This window comes from Physeter macrocephalus, chromosome 14 (genome assembly GCF_002837175.3).
Source record: "Physeter macrocephalus isolate SW-GA chromosome 14, ASM283717v5, whole genome shotgun sequence".
NCBI lineage: Eukaryota > Metazoa > Chordata > Mammalia > Artiodactyla > Physeteridae > Physeter > Physeter macrocephalus.
In genome coordinates this window covers 10,788,330-10,814,393 of record NC_041227.1, presented here as the reverse complement: position 1 = coordinate 10,814,393, position 26,064 = coordinate 10,788,330, and the positions used below count along the sequence as shown (strand labels likewise).

At 56.1% G+C, this 26,064-nt stretch overlaps 1 protein-coding gene across 1 annotated transcript in view; it reads right to left on the bottom strand.

Annotated features, from left to right (window-relative positions):
• Positions 1–26,064, bottom strand: part of RIPOR3 (RIPOR family member 3) — a 72,302-nt gene that overhangs the window by 12,027 nt on the left and 34,211 nt on the right. The window contains exons 2-12 of the mRNA XM_007128030.3: positions 16,698–16,816; positions 10,623–10,769; positions 8,278–8,356; positions 5,213–5,236; positions 4,852–4,905; positions 4,071–4,220; positions 3,835–3,898; positions 3,445–3,488; positions 3,132–3,257; positions 2,903–3,048; positions 1,023–1,152 (exon numbers count right to left, since the gene is read on the bottom strand). Of these exons, the coding sequence (XP_007128092.2) occupies positions 1,023–1,152; positions 2,903–3,048; positions 3,132–3,257; positions 3,445–3,488; positions 3,835–3,898; positions 4,071–4,220; positions 4,852–4,905; positions 5,213–5,236; positions 8,278–8,356; positions 10,623–10,769; positions 16,698–16,816 (1,083 nt within the window). The remainder of the gene's footprint in view (positions 1–1,022; positions 1,153–2,902; positions 3,049–3,131; positions 3,258–3,444; positions 3,489–3,834; positions 3,899–4,070; positions 4,221–4,851; positions 4,906–5,212; positions 5,237–8,277; positions 8,357–10,622; positions 10,770–16,697; positions 16,817–26,064) is intronic.

The window sequence follows — 26,064 nt, the reverse complement described above, 5'->3', positions numbered from 1 at the left end:
AGTCCAGAGAGGTTGAATGACTTGCCCAAGGTCACACAGCAGATGAAAGGCATAGACAGAATTTGGACCCCAGGCCATCTGGCTCCAGAGTCCATGCTCTTAACCATAGATGATTTTTTAACCAAAGTACACTGGGACCACCCTGGCCAGACAATCACGTTTCCTCTAAATGCACAAGTTGCCCAGCGCATATAAAGCTGCCTTCCCCACCTAAGGTCCAGAGGCGGGAGACAGGTTCATCCAGCTCAGCATCACCCTCCCTCTGGGCTTGACAGAATGTCCCTGTTTTTGTCTCTGTCCCTGGACCCTCACTGGGGCACCTGCTTTGGGAAGATACTTGAACACATGCAGGATGATGTGTGTACCAGGTTATTTACAGCCCCGTCGTTGGTAACAGCAGATAACCGAACCTCAATATCTTATTAAATAAAGTGCGATTTTTAGCCAAATGTGGAATGCTGCACAGTGCAAACAAAGAATGAGGAGCGCTCTGGGAATGACAGTGTCCAGTACATCACTAGGTTAAGGGCTGCTGTGGGAGAAAGGCTGGGGAAGATGCATCTGCTCCCAGACGGCACGGAGTATCTCTGGAGGAATATGGAGGAAGGCGACAAGAGTAGTTGGTGCTAAGGAGGGGACCCAGGTCCCTGGAGGTCACAGGAAAGAGGTATTTTACTGTATAGGATGTCAAGGGATTACCTACTGGAAACGTATACTAAAGGGTAAAACAGACTGGAGGCCAAGGTCATGGCTGGGGTGGTAGAACCATCCAGAGAACCCCATCCCAGGCATCCAGAAGAACCAGCCAAGCCCAGAACCAAGTCCAGAGGCCCCAGAATGGAGGAGTTGGCTGCGAGAAAGAAAAAGTACAGAAAAACACCCAGGATAACCCCCAAACAAGGGAGGCCGAGCCCAAAGCTTGCTGCTGCTTAGTCCAGCCCCACGTGCTGGCCCCTGGGGAGCCCCCCCCACTCCCGACCCCACCTCCACCACGGCATCCCTGCCCGGTGAGGCTCACTCACCAGGTAGTATCTCTCCCGGAAGCTGGGCGTGCTCGGGGGTGTCCAGTTGTACAAGAAGCCCTTCCTGCTGCCCACGGAGAACTTGCCCGTGGGGCTGGGCGACACCAGGAAGCTCTCGGTATCAAACGGGCTGGAGGAGAGCAGAGGCCAGGGTGTCATCGATGGCCGGAGGACACTGGAGCACAGACAGGACCCAGGAGATGGAGGCTCGCGGGGGCGGGGAGGGGGGGCAGGCACAGCCGAGGGACTCCAAATCCACGTTCTCAACCCTCTTGGCAACGTCTCTCAGAGGCCCGCTGCCCCGAGCGCCTTTAGCCAGATGGCGAGGGGCAGCACTCGGCCGCCACACAGGTGAATGACACCCCCCTTTAGAGGCCTTTCGAGAAGCTCAGCAGACCAGAGGTGGACACTCAGTTCTGCCGTCTTCTGGGTTAGCCACGTCACTGCCCCCCTCAGATTCCTCATCGGTCAGGGGGCGCCAGTCACAGTCACAGGGAAGGCTGCAGATCCACGGTGAGGAAGTGACGCGTCAGCCCGGCCCTCGCCTGCCCTCCCTGCCTCGTGCCTCCCTGCACACAGGCCTAGCTCGCAACATCTGGGGCCCAGCCCGGCCACGAGGGCCTGAGGCTCAGAGGCACTGCCTGGACACGCTTCCTGCCCGCCCAGGGCAGCTGCGGGCCAGCGGGACACCCGGGTCCTTGGACTTGCCCGGCTTGGGGCTGCATGGCGCTGGGCCGCCCCCTGCCCCGTACACTTCAGAGGTGTGCTCAGCCCCGCTAGACAAATGAGGACACTGAAGCTGGGGTGTCTGTCACTTGTCCAAATTCACCCAGCTCACCGGGGAGAGAGCAGTGGCTCCGGTAACCCCGGCTTGGACCCCACCCCAGGGTGGAAGGAGAGACTGGCCCCAACTGGTCACAAGAAGCACCAGAGTAGAGGAAGTGCATCTCAGCCCCTTTGCTCCTGCAGCACCTGCCCTGCGGAATGAGGAGAAGGGAATTTCCTCGAAACCCAAGGTTTCATTTGGGAGAAAGAGCTCTGCTACCAAAATCAAAACCTGTGGAAACCACCAGCGATCACTGAAATGGCATGCACGGTGGAGAGCCCCACCCTGGGCAGGGGTCGTTCTCACGCGTGTCCCCCATCCATGGGGCTGTGGGCTGTGGCCCAGGGAGGACTCAAGGTGACCGCTCGGCGTTATGCCTGATGGGTGGCAGGGGTCAGCGGGGGATGAGGTGGGCACAGCAAAGCCAGTCCTCCTGGGCAGAGGCAGGCTTCTCCCGGGAACCCAGCCCAGGAGGCTGCTGGAAAGGGTCCTGGCCAGCCCAGGTCTTTATTTTATTTTTTTAATATTTATTTATTTGGCTGCACCGGGTCGTAGTTGCGGCATGCAGGCTCTTAGCTGCGGCATGCGGGCTCTTAGCTACGGCATGCGGGCGCTTAGTTGCGGCATGCGGGCTCTTAGTTGTGGCATGCGGGCTCTTAGCTGCGGCATGCGGGATCTTTTTCCCTGACCGGGGATCCAACCAGGGGCCCCTGTATTGGGAGCGTGGAGTCTTAACCAATGGACCACCAGGGAAGTCCCCAGCCAGGTCTTTAACAGCCACTCGGTCAAAAGTGAGAAGGGAATCAAAGCTCAGAGGGGCGGGGGCGGTGGGGTGGGCAGGGCTGCAGGGAAGGGTCTGGGCCCCAGCCTGTCTGGCGGGCAGGATGAGGGCAGGGCTGCCCAGGGTGGATGCTAGGGCACGGTCAGGCCACCAGGGGGCGCTGGCGAGCCCCTCCCCCCAACCCCGCCCCCTCCTCTCTGGGTGGGAGTTTGGGGCCGGCCTCCTGTCAGGGCAGGGGACCCCGGGCAGGGGCAGGCGGCTACCCCGACTCACTTCCACAGCACCTCCAGCTGCAGCTTGATGGTGCCCAGCTCCGTGATGTCCACCACGATGACCTGCGGCCGGGTTGTGAAGAAGTCGGTGATGTCGCAGGTCACTGTGCCCACCGCCAGTGAGCTCAGGCCCCGAAGCTCTGTCACCTGGGGGGACGGGGAGTTGTGGGTGGTGTCGGAGCCAAGCCCCACCTCCTGGCGCCCAGGCCCCGCCCCTAAGCCCCACCCACCTTGATCTCGAAGTTCTCGTGCAGGGTGGGGATGAAGGCCTTCTCCTCCTCGTCCCAGGTCTGGCTGTCGTCAGACTCGATCCGGCCCCTCAGCTTCCAGCGCTGGCGGCCCAGGCGCAGGAGCACCTGTGGGCCAGGCCCACGGAGGTTGGGGTCAGCCGCCCCCCTTGCCCCCTGCCTGGGGGCCCTCCCTGCCAACTGGGTCGGGGAGGGGACAGAAACCCAGTTGGGGCCCTGGTTGCCAGCAGCTCCCAACCCCCAAAGGCCTGGTGAGGAGCCCTGAGGATTGATCCCGCCCGGAGCGTGGCTGTACCTCATACTGGTCTCCCGGACAGAGGCGTGCGTAGCCCACCAAGCCTGGAACACAGAGACGGGCTAATCTCTTCTCCACTCTCCTCTGTCCCTGCCCCATGAGTCACAGGCCCTCACACGGGGAGCCCCCCATCACAGGGTGGGTATCAGCTTGGGGGGGTGGGGGGGGTAGGCCATCATGATGACAGTGGACAGGCCTGGGCCCTCACTTTCAACTCAGAGAGGGGTAGGACTTGCCCGAGGTCACAAGTCACAGGTGTGGAAACGAGGGCTGGGCCTGGACCCCCCGGATTCTGACCAACCCTCCGCGCAAGCCCCAGGGTCCCGGAGAAGGCCTGATGCTCCCTCCACGCTGGCACCTGCCCAGCCACTCTCAGCCCTGTTCTGTTACCTTTCATCCTGACGTGGAACTCGCCCAGGTGAACCTCCAGGGCCCCCTCGATGAGCCACATGTCCTGCAAAGCCCCACACAAGGTGGCTCACCGCCTGCCCCCGGGCTCGGCCACGGGGGACGCACAGACCCTGCCAGACAGAGGCCCCCGGGCAGAGAGAGAGAGGCTTCCTCAGGGCCCAGGGAGCCCCAAGACCGGCCCGACCCTCGCGGCGCTGCCCGCCTCCGCCGCCCACCTCGGTGCACTCCTGCAGGCTGCGGCCCAGCTCTTGCAGGCTCTCTCGGGAGGCGCGGCTCGGCGGGCACCGGGAGAAGGCCCGCTGCATGTTGGAGGCGCCGTCGCGCAGGCGGCACTGGATGCAGTAGCCTTCGTAGAGTTCGTCCACCTGCGGGGCGCACGGGCCAGTGGGCGTGGCCCACGCCGAGGGGCGGGGCCCCAACCTGCCAGTCACTCGCCCCCGAGCTGCCGACCCCACCCCGGCGGTCCCACCCCCGTAGAATGTGCACCCGCGGAGCAAGGACCACGTCTGTCTCGTCCACTCCGCATCCCCAGCACCTGGCAGAGGCTGGCACCCAGCGGGTGCACAGTAAAAACTAGTGAACTGGGCGGGTGGGTGCATCGCTTCCCCTCTCCCTGCCCGATTTTTCAATTGTGAAACAGGAAAGGTGGGTTTGTGATATTCTGTCCACCCACTGGGTTCCTGGGGGAGTAGAGCAAGCTCAAGGAAGAGTTTGCAGAATATAAAGGTTAAGGCACTTGCTGTGCGACCCTGGGCCAATCCCTGTCCCTCTCTGGGCCTCTGCAATCCCATCTGTATGATCAGGTGGTGGGACTCAACATTCCCAGCCCTCTAACCCCAACCCCCTGATCCCCATCTCAGGGCTCAGCCCCTGCAGGCCCTGCTTCTCCTCGGCTCTCTCCAGCCACCGGGCACCCAGAGAACCTCCCTCCACCCCGCCACTGCTAACCCAGCAGAGGCCCAGCAAGCCGAGAGACACCCCCGAAGCCAGGCTGACCTTGCTGATGTGAAACTCCATCTTCCGAATGTGCCTTTCCACTGAGCGTGTTTGCTTCTCCCAGAAGAAGAGAAGATGCTTCAAAAGTAGCCTGCCCACACTCCCCCCACAGCCCCTGCCACCCTCCTCCAGGTACTGATACACAGAGCTGCGCTCAATGCCAGGCCAGCCCCTCACCATCCCTAAAGAAGGCGCATCACTGAGCCTCAGTTTCCCCATTTGTAAAGTGGGGAGGAAACCCAAGTATTCCTCCCATGGGACGGCCAGGAGGATGGAATGCAAGCGAAGACGTTATTCTCATCCAGCCAGGCCCAGCCACGGCCCACCTTGCTTACCACGTGCAGACAGGAGTTTCCCTCACCTTGTCCAGGTCATAATAGAAAGCCTGCAGGGGAGGAGAGGAAGGAGGGAGTCAAGACTCCAGTGCTCCTCCAAGACCCATGAGGCTACATCCCAGGGGCGCCTGAGCTCAGAGGACAAAAAGCCAGCAGCCACTCTGTCCTCTGAGGCCTGCCGTCAGCAAGCTGTGGGTCAGGCCAAGCAGGAAGAATGAGTAAACACATGGGCTTTGGGTGAGGCAACTCTAGGCCTGACTCTATTTGCCAGCTGTGTGTCCCAGGCAAGTTTCTCTACCTCTCTGAGCCTCCATTTCCTTATGTAAAGTGGGGTACCAACAGCACCTACCCCATAGGGTAGTTATGAAGAGTAAAGGACGTTGTAAACTCAACAAGAGGGGAACCACTGCAATTTGATTGTTTAAGGGGTGACTTCAGCCATGACCAGAGGAATTGAGAGTGGGGAGAGGCAGCCAGCACCACCCAGGAGTTCAGGTCTAAGGAAACTGCAAATCCGGACTGGTCCATCCAGATTTGCAGGGGGCCACGGTGTAGCCAGTGAAAAGATATATTGTCGGGGTGGGGAAATCTTTGTATAAAGGGCCAAATAGTAAATATTGCAGGCTTTGCAGACCAGATGGTTTCTGCCATTGGAGCATGAAAGCAGCCACAGACAATATGTAAATGATGGGTGTGGGCTGTGTTCGGATAAACTTTATTTCCAAAACAGGCCCTGCTTTGCCCACGTGGGTTAGAGTCACTATATCTGAGCCTGGACGAACTTCCACAAGGTTGGCGATCCACTAAGAAGGAGTAGGATGTGGGAGAGTACGTAAGTTGTGATTTCATTTTTGTAAGACAACTGTTAACCAAACCACTCTATATGCACAATCTGTATATTTCCATGATTACATGACCAGGGAGGAAAATATGGAAAGATAAAGACTAGATTGTCCTCAAGGGCTAAACAGGGTGGGACAGGGAAGATTGTGGAAGGGAGCTAGTTAAGCAAGAAGGAAAAGATGGATTAACGCCACCTCCCCCCCCACCCCCCTGGCCCCCACCAACATCTGTTTTCCTACGTATGCATTTATGTGACATTGTACGTGTAGGATTACGAAATTAAAACTCTAGGTAAGGGGACTTCCTTGGTGGTCTAGTGGTTAAGACTCCGTGCTCCCAATGCAGGGGACCCCGGTTCAATTCCTGGTAAGGGAACTAGATTCCCGCATGCATGCCTCAGCTAAGAGTTTGCATGCCGCAACTAAAAGATCCCTCGTGCTGCAACTAAGACCTGGCGCAGGCAAAATAAATAAATATTTTTTAAAAACACACACACAAAAAAAACTCTACGCAAGAAATTAAGAAATAGGAAAGTTCCCAAGGCTTTGGAAAGAAAAGTAACTGCACAGCAAATTCTCAGAAACTGAGAACCGGACCCCAGTTGCATCGTCCCTCTGGGTGGCCCCAGTGCAGTTGCTGCCCCTTCCCTGCCTCAGTGTGCCCACCTATGAAATGGGAGTAGCTAACACATACAGACCTTTACACAAACCTTGCCTCCCTTAGAGTTACTTCTAGAACAGAGAGAGAGAGAGAGAGACCGGAGGACGTGAGAACAGCCACACCACAAGAGAGGGAGGCTTGGCAAGTGCTCGGAAGGGCCGGGAACCAGGCAGCGCCTCCTTCTGCCTCTGCGCTGACCCATCTGCCCACCAATGACAAGGCATGACTGAGCTTGCCCGGCCTTCCCTTCTCCAAGTGGGCCGGCAGGCTGGGAGCCCTGCATCTCCCACCCTGTCGACCCCCGAGGTCTTCTTTGCTGGGGCCAGGATATAGAGGTGAGGGGACACGACTTTGATAGATTCATTCCCCACCCCCTCGTGTCTGCAGTCCCTCCATCAAGCCGGTGGCCCGCTCTCTGCTTTGGCCCTTGGAGGAGCAGTGCTGGAATGAGCTAGAGAAAACCATAGACATCAAGGCCTCCTGGTTTCTGCTTCCAGAAATTCTAATTAAGGACAGGAGGGGTTTTCACAAGGCAGCAGCCGGATAGAGAAGAGGGGGCTGGGAGGGACTCCCCAAGACGCAAAAGAAAGAGCCTCCCCACTGGAGAGATGCAGGCACCCAGCAGTGGGGTCCTGGCAGTGCCAGCAGATAAAATGCAAGACACCCAGGGAATTCCCTGGTGGTCCAGTGGTGAGGACTTCCACGCTTCCACTGCAGGGGGCACGGGTTCGATCCCTGGTCAGGGAACTAAGATCCCGCATGCTGCACAGCATGGCCAAAAAAAAAAATATATATATATATACAAGACCCCCAGTCACATTTAAATTTCCAACAAACAATGAATACTTTTCTTTTTAAGTATAACTATGTCCTGAAGATTGCATGGGACATACTGAAAAATGATTTGTTATTTATCTGAAAATCAAATTTAACCGGGCATCCTATTTTTTTGGTTTGTTTTTGGTATTGGTTTTTTGTGGCGTTTGTTTTGTTTTTGTTTCTTCTAAATCTGGCTCTGCTAAGGGGGTGCCAGAAGCCCAGAGCAGGTGAATCCTGGGCTAGACAGGCCCCAGGGCAGCCTCAAAGATGCCACTCGGATGGCAGCGAAACTGCAGAGCCGCTGGACATTGTGGGAACACGCAGGGTTGGTCAAGGATGGTGTCAGGGCCACTGTGACACACCCTGGATTCAATGCCTGATCCAACTTCCTGCCATCATGTAAGCCACCCTGATTGCAGGGGGCCCAGATGACCAAGACCTACAGAATAGGGCCATCTAATGTAGACACCCCTCTGTACACCCCCCTACCTTACAGTTACTTCTAGAACTAAAGGGAGGTGGCCCAAAGATGTGTGAACTGCTGCACCATGTGAGGGCTGGGGGCTGCTGGGAGCTTCCCACCAGTCTGTGAGGTTAAATTCATCCGGGTCCAAGTGAGGTTCATTCATCAAAAATAAAGCCCATTCCTTGGGCCTCTGAGTTCCGAGACTGAGATTCACACCCGTGATGCAGGCAACAGGGTGAAGGAGGTCGTCTTTGAACCCTGGCAAAGGCTGCTCGCCTGGGAAGGGCCTGGGAGGGGTCTCACCAGCCTGGAATTCCTGCGGGTGTCCTTGTGGCGTCCTGACAGGTAATCCAGCTCGGCCTGCTGGACGCACAGATACTCCCTGTGAGGAGAACAAGGAAAAGGAGTTGGAAAAGGAGCAGAGGAAGGAAAGAAACAGGCAGATGAGCAGAGTTCCAGGGAGGAGGCAGCCACGGCCACCAGCAGGGGGTGCTCAGCAGCCTCAGGGGTCAGAGGGCAGACTCAGCCCAATCCCCAGAAGCCCAGTCCCAGCTTGCTCAGCCTCCACGTCCCACACACCCAGGGCTGTGCGCCCAGTGCTGTACAAAATGGGGAATCCCTTAGGTAATTCCCCAAACAGCCCTGCAAACAGGAGCTACTGTTATTGTACCCATTTTAAAGATGGGCAAACTGACCCTGAAGCAACTCAGCACAGGGTCACACAGCAAGGAAGAGGCTGAACCCAGGTCTGAAACCAGGCAGTGGCCTCCAGAGTCTAGTATCTTCACCCCAGCCCGTGGGGAGGTTACGGAGAGCACACCTCCCTCACAGCCAAAGGCAGGCCGTCCTGCTGTCTGGATGCCCAGGACCAGAAAGGGACCTGACAAACCCACTCTGGAAAGCACAGAAAAAGCCATGGGCCCAAGGGGACTTTTCATGTTGTGTTTTCTGCCAAAAAGAGACTCGGACATGAAACCTGAGGTCTGGGCTTGGGGGCCAGGTGGGGATCCCGTCCTGCTCCATTGTAGATCTGCTGACTTACCCCAGGAAGGTGACTCACCCTCTCTGGGCCCACTTATACTACCTTCAGCCAGACCACAGCTCCCCTAGGGGTTGGGCTCCCCAGGAAGAAGGAGATACCCTTGACCCCAGACAAGTCTCAAATGTGCAGTCCTCACAGGAGTCACCAGAAGCTTTCCTGGGAGAGGGGCACCTTGGAGATAGGCCTCCACCCTCTGGGCACATCCCCGGCTTCCAATCAGCACCAGCGCTGGGCGCACTGTGGGATGACCCCTGCGTAGGGAGCCAGGCACCGGCACGGAGGGAGGTGACATTTACCCTAAGCCCAGGGGACAGCGGGGCAGGCAGCCTTGGCCCTGGAGCCCCACTCTCTGCTTCCTGGCTGTGGGATCCTGGACAAGATGCTTCCCATCTTTGGGACTCAGTTTCTCGCCTGGAAAAGGAGGCTAAGAGAGTCTCTCATGGCATCAAGGACATGATGTATATGAAGCACCAAACAAGTCATAGAGCTGCTGCTGCTGTTATTATTATTATTACTAATTAGTGAGGGATGAAGAGCAGGATCACAAGAGGTGGAGGGCAGGGCAGGGCATCCCAGGAAGAAGGAACAGGCTTCCATTCGGCAAATGCGCGAATGCCTCTCCCCCGCACCTCAGCTCCCATGCTGACCTGCCCACTGTGCCCCTAATGTGCCAATCATGCTCCTGCCCCAGGATCTTTGCACAAGTGGCTCCTTTGGCTTGGAATGTTCTCCCATTATCTGCAGGGCTCACCCCTTCAGGGTTTTGCTCAAATGTCACCTTCTTAGTGAGCCCTTCCTTGAACAGCTTATTTAAAATCAACCCCACACCTTCTACCCTGATTTGTTTTCCTCCATAGGAGCTACCACCCTCTGACATACTCTCTATTCTACTTTTCTATATTGTTTATTGTCTGTGTGTCCCCCACTAGGATGTCAGCTCCACGGGGGCAGGGGTTTTTGTGTTTTGTTCATTCCCGTACCCTGCGCCTGGCACTTGATAAGCCCTCAATAAAAATATGGGGAATAAGTGACTGAATCTTCCTGTTCCCACCTCTGCTCAGTTAATCAGTCAGTCTCCTCCTCACTTGAATCCAGCCACCCTGACCTCCAGCTGTTGTGCAAAAGCTCCTACTGCAGGGCCTTTGCCCGTGCTGTTCCCTCTGGCCAGGATGCTTGTCCCCCAGAGGCCAGCATGATGGCTCCTTCTCGGAAACCATCAGGACCTCCTCAGTGAAGCTCTCCGGGCCACCCTGTGTGACAGGCCTTCCACATGCTGTCTCTCCATCACCTCCCTCACTGCCCTCTGGGCTCGTGGAAGTTACGGTATTGATCACATTACTTTTTATTACCGTCTCCCCCTCCACACAGTGAGCTCCATGAGACCAGGGTCCCCCTGCCGTATTCACTGTGTCCCCGGTGCCTAAGGACAGGGCCGAGCACATGGCTGCACCCAGGACATGCTTGTTGACTAAACGGATAACCAGGAGCTCCCTCTGTGGCCTCTTACAGACGAGACCCACCCACGTTCCCCAGGAAGTGGCAGAGAGGACCAAGCAGATGAGGGCAAAGAATGCACTTGTTAAAGGCAACGAATAGCCATTCTTACTTGAGGCCTCTCTTCAGTGCTTCAAAGATCTTCTTCACTTGCTGTGGCTTGGGATCCGAGCAGACAGACCCCTTCCGCAGCGTGCCATACATCTTGGAGGATTTCACAGGCATTCGAGACCTCACTGAGTTCCTGTGGATGGACTTTCTGTGAGAAGGGATGGGTGGGGGGTGGTCAGAGCAGGGGTCTGGACAAAGCCCTCCTCAGGGGCAGGCACTTTGGGAACAGTGGCCAGAGCCCCAGGCAGTCAGGAGACCTGGCTGAGTCTCACCCCACTGCCACCAAGCTGCGTGGTCTCAGGAAAGTTGCCAAGACTCTCTGGGCCTCAGTTTTCTCATCTGTAAAATGAGGGCTTGGATTTGAGGATTAAAAGAATAATAACACTAACCTGATATGAGAAATTAACTTACAGTGAGAAATACAATCAAGCAGCCCAAATGCCAATGCTGTCTGTTTGTGCTCTTCATCAAGCTCTGTGCAGGCAAAGCAACGGGGGAGGCCAAATCATAGTCCAGTGGTATACCCATGGGTTGGGTACCTGTTGGCTTTGCCTGCACCACATCCATTCCCCTCCCTCTGTTAATAGCACCTCAATTTCCCTCGGGGGCATCTCCCCAACCCTGCTCTTTATACATATAGTTTGGAGGGAGGTAGCCTGACAAATCACCAAACACACACACACACACACACATACACACACACACACGCACACATGCACACATGCACACACACACATGCCCATGCATCCATGGGCATTCTGAGGCAAACCCATGTCCCAGGACTGGGTTAGTCAACATATTCCACTTCCTTGGAAGAGAACTTCTCCCCCTTCCTTCCTCATCTTCCTCAGATGCACTGAAGAGCCAGCTTCAACCACGTGCACTGGGCCCCCCCGCAGGGATGGCCGAGCAACAAGAGAGAAGGAACAGGCCCTGGACAGCCTATGGAGCAGACCGTCCATTGGCTCTACACTGTTGTTGGTCCTCAGACCACAGTAGGAGGACCGCTTTCTCAGGTGTTCACCATTTCTGCTTCACTCGGGAGACATCCTCCTGCTAGAAACCCAGCTCCGAGTCTCCCTGGATGCCCTTCACAGTCTGCTGCCCTTTTAGGGTCTGAAATCAAGGGCACAGGCTCATTCATTCATTCAAACACTCACAGAGAGGGGCTTTCTCTGAGTCACGCAACATGATGGGAGCCAAGGGGCCAGAGTCCCACCCTCAAGGGTTCACAGTCAGCGGGGAGGGGTGGGGGGCTTGTGGTCTGGAGAGCTGGGCAGGGGGCAAGTGGACACAGCTCCAGCTCCTTCACCAGGCCTGGGAGAAGGGCCACTGGGCCATCGCCAAGCCCTGGTCCCCAAGAGGCCTGGCAGGTGGCTGGGCTGTATTTCCAAGACGACCAGACGCTGCACATTCCATGCACGGTCACAGGGTCCTGTGGTTGACTCAGTAGAGCTGTCCTGTCCACTCCTGCTGTCGGGCATCAAGCCCCAAACCCCGTGGTTCCCCAAAACATGGAGGTGCATCCACATTACAGGCCAACGTGCCGGAAATACAGATCCCAGGGCTTGCCCAAGGATGCTGAGAACTGGGTCCCAAGGATGCTGCATCAAGGAAGGACCTGGAACCCCGCCCTGGAAACCTCAGGGGCCTCACCAAGCTAGGAACTCATATCGTCTCATGGGACACAAGCTCCTGGTCAGCCGCCCATGTCCAAATTCTAGCCCCAGAGGGCACAGGTATTTAATCTACTGGAGCCTCAGTTTCCTCATCTGTGAAAGGAGGATAACAAGAGGGCCTGCCCCATGGAGTTGTCATGAGATAGTCATTCATTCAACAAATATTTACTGAGCTCCTATCATACACCAGATGCCATTCTAGGAGCCAGGGGTAGAACAGTGACCAAAACAGACAAAACCCCTGCCCTCGTGAGCTGCCCTGACAGCTGGGGAGACCGTGGGAAGTGGTAGCAAGCACAGACTCCGGAACCACATGCTGGGGTCTCTATCCGGCTCCCCCAGTTATAAGCTGTGTGACCTTGGGTAAGTTACTGAACCTCTCTGTGCCTCAGTTTTCTCATCCATAAAATGGGGACCAGAGAAAGGGTTGTTGTGAGAGTTACATGAGTTAATAAATGTAAAGAGATTCAAGCAGTTCCCAGGAAAGAGTAAGTGCTATATATGTGCTGAAGTTAATAAGGTAGTTTTTTAAAGTACATATCAGATATATTGTACAGCAACTGTACTTCAATTTAAAAAATTATATATCAGATAGTGCCTAGTGCCAAGAATAAAAACAAAGGCAGGATAATGAATGTAAAGGGTGAACAGGGAAGGTTCCTGCAATCAGGCGATGTCTGAGTCTGGGTAATGTGCACGCAGCCCTGGGGACAAAGCCTATCCCATCAGTAGCGCTCACCCCCTGCGTCTGCTGTTGCTGTTATTCATATATTATATGTCAAGTGACACTTTGCAAAGCCCAGGGAGGGACTGTGCTCCCTCCTCCCCCGACCCTCCCGGAGGCCACATCAGCCACCTCTTGGAACACACCCTCCACAAAGTTGCCATCTGCAGGCTGGCAGGGACAGGCAGGGCTGCAGCCTCGAGAGAAGCGGGTTTCAGACAGGCTAGGGTCCCCGGCAGGTGGGCAGGCAGGCAGGTGGGGTGGGCGAGCAGCTTGGAGGTGGGGCTGCAGGAGCCCCGCTCACCTGCCAGCTCCCAGAGTCCCACAGTCCCCGGCAGATGCGTGCCCTCGGCTGGGTCCCACTTCCATCTAGCTGGAAACTTCCTCGCCCTCGCTCTGTGGCTGTGCCTGATAGCACCGGCTGCTGGGGAAGCTCTGAACCCAGTGCTCTTGTCTGAGGTTCAACAGAGCAGGCGTGGTGGCCAGCCCCGCCAGGGACGGTGATGTACGTGCAGTCTCCGGATGGCGAAATCAGGTTGCATGTCTGGCCCAGTGCCACAACTGCCAGGGCAGGAAGAAACCTCCAGGGGCGGATGTCACAGCAGTCCTGGGAGGACTCAGTAAATATTAAACCTCCCCCGGCATGCCAGACGAGCTTCCAGATGGGCACGTGTGACCCACTGGCCCCAGCCCTCCTCACGTGAGGCTGCCGGGCCAGTCCTTCTACCTGGTGTCATTGGGAGACACTATCGGAGGCCCTGGTGCACGGCTGCTGCAGGTGCAGCATCCGGAGGTAGGAGGGGCTGGGGGCGGGGCAATAAATAATAGGACGGACTGGACACGTTTCAGGTGAGGACTCAAAGCTGGGTGCAAGCGCATCTTCCCTCCGCGTCTGGTGGTACTAGGTGCTCAGGGATGATGACAAACACGCACACGGCACTCGCAGAGGTCAAGCTCCGCTCTGGGTGCTTCGCGTGCACTAGCCTGTTTCTCCTGATACATGTCTCTGAGGTCTGGCCCTCCTCTCTGTCCCCTTTCTCTAGCCTCCTCTCCTTGAAAATCAAGGGCTGCTGCTTAGTTCTCACACCTACACTTCCCAGCCGTCCCAGTGGAGGAGTTCCCAGGTGGTGAGGACCTTGCAGGGTCTCCTGGCTCAAGAGGGTCCCTGGCTGGCAGCCTGAGGGAGGGGAGACCTGGCTGAGGAATAGCAGGAAGGGGTTAAGAGCAGCCCGTGCCTGTCAGTCAGGGCGGAATGGGCCAGTGTCAGGGCCTGGTCCTGTTCTTCATCTGCCCACCTTATTATATATGGCCTTATGTTGTAATATATTATTATATATTTATTATATGTGGCCTTGTTATAGCAGTCATTCCACCTTAGTGTAAAATTCCCTCACCAGATTCCTTCCCCAAGTGAATTCTTTGGTTACGCAATAAAGAAAAGAAACAACCCTGTCCAGAGTCAAAGGAGCTTCAGGTGCCAGGGCAGGGATAAGGGCTGGGGACATCTAAGTGGGGCCAGGCTCTTCTGCTCTCCTGTCTAAGGTTATTTTTGCCTGACCTGCCCCCGCTGCTGAGCACCTTGGCAAGGTGGCCGTGTTTCAGCCTGGTTGGATTACCTGGGAAATAAGGCCAGAGGTGAGGGCTGAAACCCAATCCAGACCATCCAGCCCCAGAGCCAAGGGTCCAGACCCCTGGGAGTTGTACAGAGACAGGAAGTTAAAAATAGATGTGCTGCTTCTCTGCCATCACGGGCAGCTTCTTCCTCACCCCGGACAAGGGGACTACAGAGGGCCAGGCCAGGTGGAGGCCACTCAGGAATCTCAGAACCCGTCCAAGCCAGGCATCCTCCAGAATTCCCTGCAGGGTTGGGGGTGGGGGGGCAGGACGAGGAGCCCCAGGAGGGGTCCAGGACATTTACACCACTGTCCCACAGGCCGGCCACACACCCACTTTCTGTCCCTCAAAGCTCATTCCCACCTCAGGGCCTTTGCACCTCTGTCCCCTCTGCCTGGAAGGCTTTCCCATGCCCACACCCTGTCTGCACTGCTCCTCTTCTCTCTGCCTTCGCTTAAATGCCTCACTGGGGGCCTCCTCCAAGCCCCCTGCTGCCCTCCTGCCTCCCTGCTTTAACCCCTTCAGGGCACCTGCCACCAGCTGCATCCATCTTGACTATCATTGGCTTATTGTTTTCCATCCTGAAAGGAGGGCGCGGCCTGGGTCTGTCTCCAGAGCCCCGGACAGGGCCTGACAGAGCCAATACTCCATAAATAATTGTGGAAAGAATTAGGGATTCCTAAGGGTGCTTCCAGGACTTCAGCCCTGAGACGCCACTCCTCTCAGGCACACCTCAGAACTGAGCAGCTGAGCTGCCCTGAGACAAGGCGAGTGAGCTGGGAGGGCCTGACCGCAGCGCCAGCCGCACAGTGATGGGGGGCGGGGTGGGGGAGGGGAAGGTGGGTCTAACGCGAAGCTGGGGAGCCCTAGGGAAAGAGCACCAAGAGGGCCTGCCGGGCTTGGGTGGTCCACACCCCCAACCCCCAGGAAGTGGCTTTGAAGCCAAGGCCTGATGAGATTAAGCGGGACCAGGCCAGGTGAAGAGCGGTGGGGAGGGTTCCAGCGGGAGGGCAGGGCCTGTGCAAAGGCCTGGAGGACAGAGAGGCCAACGGGGCTAAAGCGCAGGGTTCAGGATGAGGCTGGCCAGCCAGACCCTGCCGCATGGGGACTGGATTGTGCTCTCAGTGGGATGGGAACCTCCGGAGGGTTTCAGGTCGGGGAACGCCAGGATGAGATTTGGTTCTACGCCTTGCTCTGGCTGAGGGCCCTGCCTGTCCACCACAGCTGTTCAGACTGGCAGCCGTTTGGGGCCCTCAGGATTCCTGGAGCCAGGGGCCCGGCATGCCTGGGCTGGCAGGGCTGTGGCCCCAGGAGCAGAAACGCACCTTCCTCCCAGGCATTACCTGCAGCTGGAGGAGACACATCGCAGATCAGCTGAGAACTCACGTCTGGAGGGTCAGTACTAACCAGGCCTGTCTCTGCAGAGGCTCCTCCTCCTTGGAAAACTTCCCACAAGCCCCTACTGCGTGCCAGCATGTGCCGGCAGCTCACCACGTGTCACCTCACTGTACCCTAATGACAAGCCCATGAGGGAGGACATTTGTGATCCCCATTTCACAGATGAGGAAACCAGACTCAGAGAGGTGAAGTCACTTGCCCTAGGTCACAGGTGGCCCTATTTCCCATTCTATCAAACAAGAAGAACATTCCATCCTAACCTGGCCCCTAGGAGACTAAGTTCCAACTCTGAATCCGTTTTGCTGTGTGACCTTGGGTGAGCAGCTCTGACTCTCTGAGCCTCAGTTTTCTGATCTGCCAAGTGGGCCTGATAAGCTCAGGCAGATCAGCTTCCAGGATCATCAACTGCCAGGAACATGTGGGGTGATACCTGTTCAGATCTGAAGCAAATTACAGGTTTCTTCCAACACCAAGAGTCTCACTCACACACACACAGGCACAGACATAGCACAGACAGACACAAACACACACTACCCTGCGCTGCAGGCCTGGCATGAGAGTGGGCCTCAGGGTCACTGGCATGGGAGGAGGATGCCCCCACCGGCCCCCCGATCCCTGGCCCTCAAACAAGCCTCCCACACACAGCCCGGGCAGAACTTACGCGATCCTCCGGCTCTGGGCACTGCTGAAGCCGGCAAAGGAGGCGCTCCGGCCCATGACCCCCACAGCCCCTGTGTCCCCAGAGGACAGGAACCGCACCCTCACCGACATGGCTGTCACCTGCAGGGAGAGGGCAGGACAGTCAGCCTCGCACTGGCACCCGGTGAGTGCTGACCGCAGGCTGGCCACCCTCCACCATGGCCCCCAAGGGCCCTACAGCAGCCCCAGAGAGGGGGCGGCTGGTGCTGCCCCCAGCTCACAGATGAGAAAACTGAGGCTCAGTGAGGCCAGGGAGCTTGGGGCGGGGGGCAGGAGTAAGATTCGAACCCAGGTGTCTGCACCCTGTGCTTGGGTCCTTGATGCCTGCGCGAGGCTGAGTCCTCGTGCAGGGGGCACCCAGCAACTCGTGAACCAGCGCTTCTCCCCTCCCCTCTGCTACTCCTCTCTGCCAGTAACCCTGACCCCCCTCCACAAACCCCCACCGAGCACCTCCTGTGTGCCAGACACTGAGCAAGGCAGGCAACGCCCTCGCCCTCCAGGGCTCCCAGTCCAGCAGGAGGCTGATGAGCCACCATTATAGTAGGGAGTCCATAGTGAAATGATGGGGGTACCAGACCCACCCATGGAGGAGGCGACCCAGAGCTGAGAAGGAAAGGCCGAGGAGGGCAGAAGGGGAAGGGGAGGGGAGGGAAAGGTATCTGAAGCAGAGGGAACACCATGAGCAAAGGCCTGGAGGTGCAGAGGACAAGGTGTAATCCAGAAATGGAAAGAAGCTCAGTGGGTTGGGGTGTGGCTCCAGGTGAGGTTGGAGAGGCCAGCAGAGTACAGGTCAGGGGGGCCTTGGTGGCCCCAGGGAGGACTTTGGCCTTGCAATTCGCTAAGGGTAACTGGGAGCCATGGGAGGTTTTGAGCAGGGGGTGTGTCAGCCCAGTTCACATGAGGCCAGGCTGCTGGCATCAAAGGCTTCCAGAAGCCACAGATCCATTGCCCCATCTCTGACCCAGGTGGCAGGGAGGCCAGCCTAGAACCCTGGCTGTCCTTACGTTTTTCCAAACCATCTCGAGATTGGAAAAATGCCACCACATCCTTTGGGAATATCGCCCAGTGTCTTCCAACACAATAGGAAAATTCTCCCCCATATCTAACCTACATCTCTGCTGCTACAGTTTTATACCTCACTCCTCAGCCAGGGTGGCGTCAGTGCAAGGATTCCAGGGACCCCACTGCCCTGAGAAAGCTCCGCTCCGCCAACTTCCTCCTATTCCCGCTCGGTAGGGCCCCTGCTTCCCACATCCCCTCCACCCAGCGGCTGAGCCCAGACTCCACACCTTTGCCCACCCTGGGGCCTCTGCCTGGACTAACGTTCCCTTTGCAGCCGCGTCTATCCAGTGTGTAGTCCTGCATTTTGTTTGTAGTCAGCTCCCACCACAAGCTCCAGAGCCCTTGCTCTGAACCCCCTGGCAGATCTGCGTGACCCCCACAAGCTTCCTCCTCCTCCGATACCTCCCGCAGCCCAGAGCCCCACACGTGCTGTGCATAGGTGAGCTCTGGAAGCAACAAAGCCAGACCTCGGCTCAAACCCCAGCTGCAGCTGTGCAGCTCACCGGCTCTGGGCCTCGGTGATCACATCTGTAAAATGGAAATTCAGAAAAGGACCAAGGACACAATGTGCTGACAGCACATAATGTGAAATAGACACCAGAAAGAGCTGGTTGTCTGTGTGCCATCGGCTGACCAAGACCCCAGCCTGGAGACCCCAGCTACTGGGGCGGATGAGCCGAGGAGCGACCTCTGGCCCCGACGGAGGAAGCGGCGAGTGTCTGCTGAGCACCCACTGAGTGGAGCCCCAGTGCCAGGGACTGTCCCATGCAATAGATCCGTGAACAGCAGCCCGGTGGACGCATGGGGAAATTGATGCCGTCTGGCAGCGGAGGCATCATTTATGAGTGTTCATAATTAGGCCAGCTGTCCACTACGTGCCTTATGTAAATTATCTTAGTAGATCCACACAACCCCCTGAGGTGTAGGAGCTGTTGCGAACCTAATTCAATAGGTGAGGAAACTGAGGCTCCGAGAGGTAACAGGACGAGCTCAGGGACCCAGCCAGGAAGCGGCAGAGCCAGGCTGAGAGCCCGCGTGTGACTGATGCCGAGCCAGCCCTTCTCAGGTACGTGGGCAGGCATCCCGCACTCTGGGGGTTCGCCCCAGCCCCACGGGAGGACCCTCACGCCCCCACGGTCCCTACCTGGGCTGTGCTGCCGCCAGCTTGGACCAGCTCACAAGAGTCGACGGTTAAATTTTCAGGAATGTTGGTAGCTTGAAATCAGCCATGACAGAATTAAGTACAGCGTGGAAATGGGCAAGTGCTACAAATTAGGTTTTGAGGTGTTTTTGTTTGTTTGTTTTTCTGCCTGTTGTTAAACTGTTATCAGCATACCACTGCCCCCACCCCTATCAGCACAGGCTCTGGGTGGCACCGGAACCTTCTCAAACTGCTAAACACACCCTCCCTCCATCCTAGCCAAGATGAGGAAGGGCTCGAGGAGGGAGCAGGCAGGGAGATCCCCAAGGTCAGCGGGTGGGACACGGACTCTGGAGCCAGCCCCGGGGGTGGGGGTGGGGACCAGAACGCCCTCCCTCCGCCCTCTCCCTCCACATCCCCTCCACCCTCCCTCCCAGGCCTTCTGGGTCGTTCTTCCAGCCTCCCCCAGGTCCTCCACTTCAAGATAAGGGAGAAAGACAATCGCTAAACAGTTCCTCTGCATGCAGTTTGCTAGAACAAACCCAACCATCTGCCTGCCCAACGTTCGGAAAGGAGGACCGAGGAGGAGAACTAAGGTTCCGTGCAGACCCATGCAATGTGCCAGCACCTGGCTGCGGATTGATCTCATGACAGGGCCATGAGGATCAATGACCCCACTTTTCATATGAGGAAAGAGCCTCTAAGAGGTGAAGAGGCTGGCTCAGGGAGCCACGTTTTCCAATGTGAGGTCTGGTTGTCACGTGGGGATTGGCCTCCTGGCTAGACCCTCCCTGCTCCTCTTCCAGCCCAGATGTCACCTCCCCCAGGAAGCCTTCCTGGACCTCCCCCCAGTCCCTGCCTCACTTTAGTTACAGTGGACGGTGAATGGTGACTTGTCTGTCTCCCCCACTAGACAGAGAGTTCCCTGCAGGTGGGGCTGGGGGCGTTCTCCAGGGCCTGAAAGAGTCACAGCACATCTTTATGGGACCAGAGGACAAGGATTGAAAGGCTGGGGCTGCTTCCCCCACTTCAGCAGGCTGTGCATCCCAAGGCGCAGTCAGTGGAAGAACAGGATAAAGATAAGAACTCCCACTATGTGCTGGACTCCAAGGCAGGGGGGCACGAATGACTTCAGTAAAGGGCCAGATAGTGAATTTTTTTGGCTTTGCAGGCCTTATAGTCTTTGTCACAGCTACTCAACTCTACCGTTTTAGAGCAAAAGCAGCCACAGATAATGTGCAAATGAATGAGCCTGGCTATGTTCCACTAAAACATTATTTACAAAAGCAGCAGCTATTGATGGATGACCCCTGGGTGGCCAGCACTCTGCCTGCTACCTGATCTAAAGGTTTAAAATCTCATTTAATACTCCCAACACTATATGAGGCAAATATTATTATTATCCTTCCCATCTTGCAGATAAAGAAACCGAGACTCAGAGAGGAGGGGAAATGACTCAACCAAGGTCACACAGGTCAGAGCTGCCAGAGTTGGGATTTGAACCTGGGCATGATGGGCTCCAAAGCCCAGCTACTTCATGCTAGGCTGCACCTGCTTCCGCAGGGGCTGTGCTGAGGATACCACCCCCACCCTCCGCTGCCATGAGCCTGAGCAGGAGGAAGGGGGCCCCAGAATGGAAGCAGGTTCATGACCCAGACCTGCCAAGCTAGAAATGTAGCACTGGGGGTGGCTGAGAAACATCAAGCCCCATCCCCTGCAGGCTTCAGGGTATGGGAGCCCAGGTCCCTTTGGACCAGCGGCAGATCCCAGCAGCACCTCTCCTGGCCGATCCCCGGTGGGGCTGATCCTTTGTAGTTGACCCTTGTGATCTCACCCAGCGGGCTGCAAAACAATCCCCCCTCTGGTGGACTGGGCATGAGATGGCCGGGCTGAGACCCCTGGAATCCCAGGAGCCTTCAGTGGGCTCCTGACAAGTCCCAACGGATGTTTGTCACCTTTAACCAAGGGTCATACTCTTAATGTTTAGCTGTTGACACAACAGCGGCACTGACCACTCAGAACAGAGGCTGGGCACCTTGGAGACCCCACTCCTCCCCCAAGACCATCCCCCCTCCCCCTCCCCCTGCCGGCATTACCCTTTAGCGGCTGGGCCGTAGGCAGGTCGGACAGCCCTGGGCAGCCGGCACTCTGCAGGGCATGAGAGGCAGGCCGGGGACCTCACTGGGCCCCTGGGCAGAGGAGAGAGGCACAGAAGTCATGCGGGTCCCAAACCTGCGGTGGCAGACAGGACTGCCTCTTCCCCGCGTGTCCCTCGCTGCCTCTCTCCGGCCTGGCACCCGGGCGGCACCTGATGCTTGGATCCAGCTGGGGAGCGCAGGGCAGGCGGGCCAGCTGAAGGGGCTCCTTACCCAGCAGCTGCTCCCCAGACACTGAAGGGACCGTCCCGGGCCTCTTCCCCCGAGGTGCAGCCAGAGGGAGCCTGTTCTGCTAAATCTGTCCTGCTCGCTGCTGCCCAAAGCTGCCCACCGGCCACAGGGAACCTGCAATTTCACCTCATTTGGAAGTGATGCTTCTAAATTTAACGGCGTGGGCTCTCAGGGCTGGGCAGCCTTTATGCCCGAGTCCCTCACTTAGGCCTCTTTTATATCCGTTCAAATGCCAGCCAGGGACGAGCTTGCTTATAGGAGTTTCCAAAATAGCCCTTTGGTTTAGCACGAAAGGAAATGGCAGAATAGCCCAGGATGAGGAATTTGAGTTTATACATAAGAGGGAAGGGCGTCCTGAGAAGGCTTCTCTGGGAACCAGACTGTCTGCACCAGATGGAGTCCAGCTCCCTCATCTTACTGAAGGCCAGACCCAGCCCAGAGGGGTCAGACGACCTGCCCAGCTCACCCAGAGGTGAACGGAAGAGTCAGAAGAATCCAAACTCCTGTCCCTGCCCAAACCCAGTTCCCTGCTCCTCCGCTGGAGCCCACTTAAAATCCCGTAGCTGACCCACGCAGGACGGACGCCTTCCATCGGCTTCCACGCCTGCCGGCTTGGGCTCCCCTCTCCCTGCTGAGCGCCTCCTGAGCCAGGTCGTATGGGGCCGGGAAGACGTGCCCGGAGAAACAGGAGAATGCGGTTCCAGCTGCATGTGATCTAGAACAAGTTCCCTCCCCTCTCTCTGAACCTCTGTCTCCCAGTCTGTAAAATGGGAGCATTGGGCTAGAACTCAGGCTTCCCTCAAGCACAGCACACTCTGGGCCAAGGGAGGGACGCCCAGTGGACTCCATGCGTCACTCGGTGGGAGAGTTATCTTAGTCTTTAGTCTTTTAGTCTTTAGTCCTCTTTTCATCCTGGCTCCCCGGCTCTCTGTCACTTGTCACCCTTCCTGTTCAACAGAGCACAGAGCTGGCCCCGGGCACAGAGCCAGGGGAGGGCAGAGGAGGAGCTTGAACGTAGTCAGGTTGTTTTGTTTTGTTGAATTTCATTTAAGGTAACCTTCCATTTAGAGCAAGCTGTCTTCTGTATGATTTAAAGTGTTTTTTTTTTTAATAGCATGTTTAAATGAAGACAGTACGGATTTGAAGGACACTTGGTTTAAATAGAGCAAGTAGGCACCCACCTACCAGCCTGGCAGCCCACATTCCTGGGTCCTGCCACCAGCTCTCAGGGGCCACCGTGGAAGTGGCACCTGGAGACCCCAGGCGTGTCTCTGCAGATGGCCAGCTGGCCTCGAGGAGACAGATGGGCTGATGGCTCCGGCTTCTGGTATAAGAGAAGAGCAAGCAACTCCTTGGGGAGCCCCAACTGTGCCCCCAGAGTCCACTGTCCCGCAGCTGCGGGGCAAATGGAAACTTCCTGACGGCCAGATGGTTCAAGACGAGGCACAGAGTCAGGATCCGGGATCCAAGAGGGCCCTTGCCTCAGTGTATCATGCAGTCCACAGCCCCCTGTGTTCTTCCTGCCCAGGGCAGGCCTGGGAGGAGTTCCAGTCCTGCTCCAACTCTGGCCTGTAGGCTCCTCAAGGACCAGTCACAGGAGAGGACGGGCAGGTCCTCTCATTGGACTTCACAGCACACCTGTGCCCATTTCACAGATGGGAACACTGGGGGTGCAGCCACAAATGGCCAAGTACAAGGGACAGGTTAGATAACCCATACAAAAGAAATTTGTGCGGCTGTTAGGAATATGATTTTGAGGAATAGTGACATGGGAAAATGTTTGAGATAAGATGTGAGTAAACCAGAGCAAGATGTAAACTGTATACAGCATGTTTTATTTTTGAAACAGTACCTTACGAATGTGCTACAATGGACATGTATTCCCTCAAATTAAGAAAAAAACGTTAATTTGAAGAAAATCGAGAGATTGACTAAGCTGTCCTCAGTCGCACAGTAATCAAGCTGCCAAGCTGACTGCGTGTCCTCCAACCTGGAGAACGTTGTTTCTCAGGATGAACCTGGGATCAAAGGAGAACCTTGCCTCTTTAAAAAAAGGAAAAAAAAATTTTTTAAGGTCCAGATATCGTCTACACTCCCAGCTAACTCCACTGGGTTTTATGAGGCAAAAATGACTCATGAATTTCTGTGAAATATCCAGAGGGTGTTCTAATTTAAATGGCCCCTGATCACCACCGACACATTCCCATTGGCGGGTCGACCAGGGGTCACCTGGAAGAGACAGCAACTCTCGGGGGAAGGAGCCTCCTGAGGCCACCACGGGGGTAGGAGTGTGTGTGGGTGTGGGGAGGGGAGACAGGAAAGCAGGAGCTGCCCAGGGATGGGGGGAGGTGATGAAGCAGAGCCTCTGGAAGCACCACTCCCACCCTGGTCTGCTTAGGACCAGCAATAAAAATGGGGTCAGGCAGGAGGGACTGGGCATCTCCCCACAGCACCCCTCTGAGGTGGGCACTGTTACCACCCCTATTTTACAGACCGGGAAACTGAGGCTGGTAGAACTGAAATGGCCTGAACAAACACGTGGCAGCACTAGGTCTTCAGTAACTCACCTTAAAACGCTTATGTGCGGGCAGCATGGCCCAAGTGTGCGTAGACCTAGCCCACATCCTAGGGGGTGAGTAGGTGTTGCGTGGAGGGCGCTAACGTGGGTCCCCACTCCAGAAGCAGCTGTGGGAGGGTCTGTACCTCAGCACTGCTGACATTTGGGGTCATTCTTCACTGTGGAGGTTGTCCTGCGTATTTAGCGGCACCCCTCCCACCCCTTGATGCCAGGAGCTCTCCATCCTCCAGTTGTGACAACCAAGACTGTCTGCAGACACTGCACTGTCCCCCGGGGGCGGGGGCGGGGTGCAGAATGGTGACGGATGGGAAGGACCGGGTTAAAGGTTAAAGGCAGCTTGTCAGATCTGTACGAGAGGGCTGGTGAATTAGCGAGCTGGGTGTCAGGAACGATTTCTCACGGGTGAAAGGAGTAGCGCTATAGATACTGTATTCCGTTGGCTACGAATGTTGTTCAGGCTCCTTCTCCTGACGTGAATAGGGTGTGGGAACGTGGGGGCCCCGGCAGCCCAACATATTCAGAAGGGGCCCTGGGCCACGGGGCCTCTGCCACCCCCATCCTTCACACGCACGTGTGCACATGCGCACACACGCCAGGGTATGTATGGATGAAGGCCTGGAGGCCTGAGCGTGAGGCCTTGAGCTTGGAGTAGAGGTTGACCTCCTCCTTGGCGGGTGTTTGCTGTAACATCAGAGTTCTGCGTGAGACCTGCCTTCATCATAACCCCCTACCTGGAGGCCAGGAGAGACCCAAAGGCTAGCTACCTTTTTAATCCCAAAGAACCTGACTGCTGATGAACACACACACTGGTTTGGGGCAGCTCGACACAGGCAGGGTTTGCATTCAAACCCAGGCAGGCAGAACTCTGCCGGCCACGTGGGCCAACCAGTCCACCCTGGATGAACCGCCTGGAATGCTCGGTAATCTTGGGGACACAGACCTTCCCCCTGCCACACAGCTGGACATCAGAGCCCAGGAGTCTCTCTCCAAACCAGCCAAAAGGACTGGGAAAGAATTCTGTTCCTGACTGCTGTCTGTGGAACAAGTTAGGGCCAACTTCTCCACTAGGGTCGTGGGCACAGTGCACAGGCCTCGTGAAAACATGAGGATTACTTTTAAAATCAGAAGACTACAGAATGAAATTTTAGGTCAAGAGAATGTTTTATTATATAATGTAAAATTATATTATTTATATATATTAATAGAATGTATTTTATTTTATAATACATCCACCTTTATACCAGTCACAATATCCTATACTATTTAATATTTTTTATGCAGGAATTGTCCCCGGAAGGCCAAGGTGCTGGGGGGGTGGGGATGGCACGAAAGCCATCAGGTGGCCCTGCCCTTGGCCCTCTCCTAGCCCCGCCTCCAATCTGTCTGCCTCTAGATCAATCCTTCCATCTCCCGCCCTGCCCTCGGGCTCCCTATCCAGCTCCCTCCCACACAAGTCTTTATTATGAAAATCAGATTCACCCTTCCTTCCTGTCTCCCCCTTTCTCAGTTTTATTTCCCCCTTCCCTACTCCCAAGTCCACTGGACCTGACCCCCCAAGATGGAAGAGCTAAGAGAGCCAGGCCGGGCCTTGCACTTGACCCAAATCAGCTCATTTGACCCTCAGTGAAATGTAGTGCTGCAGGTTTCACTCCATCCCATTCTGGTTTTTGAGTCTAATGACTTTGAGTTTTGGCTTCTGGCCTGTGCTATCAACCGCAGGCCTCAACTTCCAGATCTCTAAAATGGACTGAGTGGTTCCTAGATAGAAGTTATGTTTGGACATGATTCCTAGTGAGCTCATGCATGTTTCCATGTGTACATTATCCTTCGAGTCTTCTTTTCTGGAACTTACAAATTCATATTCCTTTGTACAGTTACCTAGTTTTGGGTTTTTTTTGTAGTCTGCATTGTGTGGCATGTGGGATCTCAGTCCAGAGATTAAACCCGGGCCCCCTGCATTGGGAGTGCAGAGTCTGTTTTTAACCACTGGACCACCAGGGAAGTCCCCAGTTATCCACCAGGATCTCATTGATTTCCAGGGGCTATTTATAAATCCTGGATTGGTGATCTTTTCTTTTTTTTTTTTTTTTTTTTTTTTTTTTTTTTTTTTTTTTTTTGCGGTACGCGGGCCTCTCACTGCTGTGGCCTCTCCCGTTGCGGG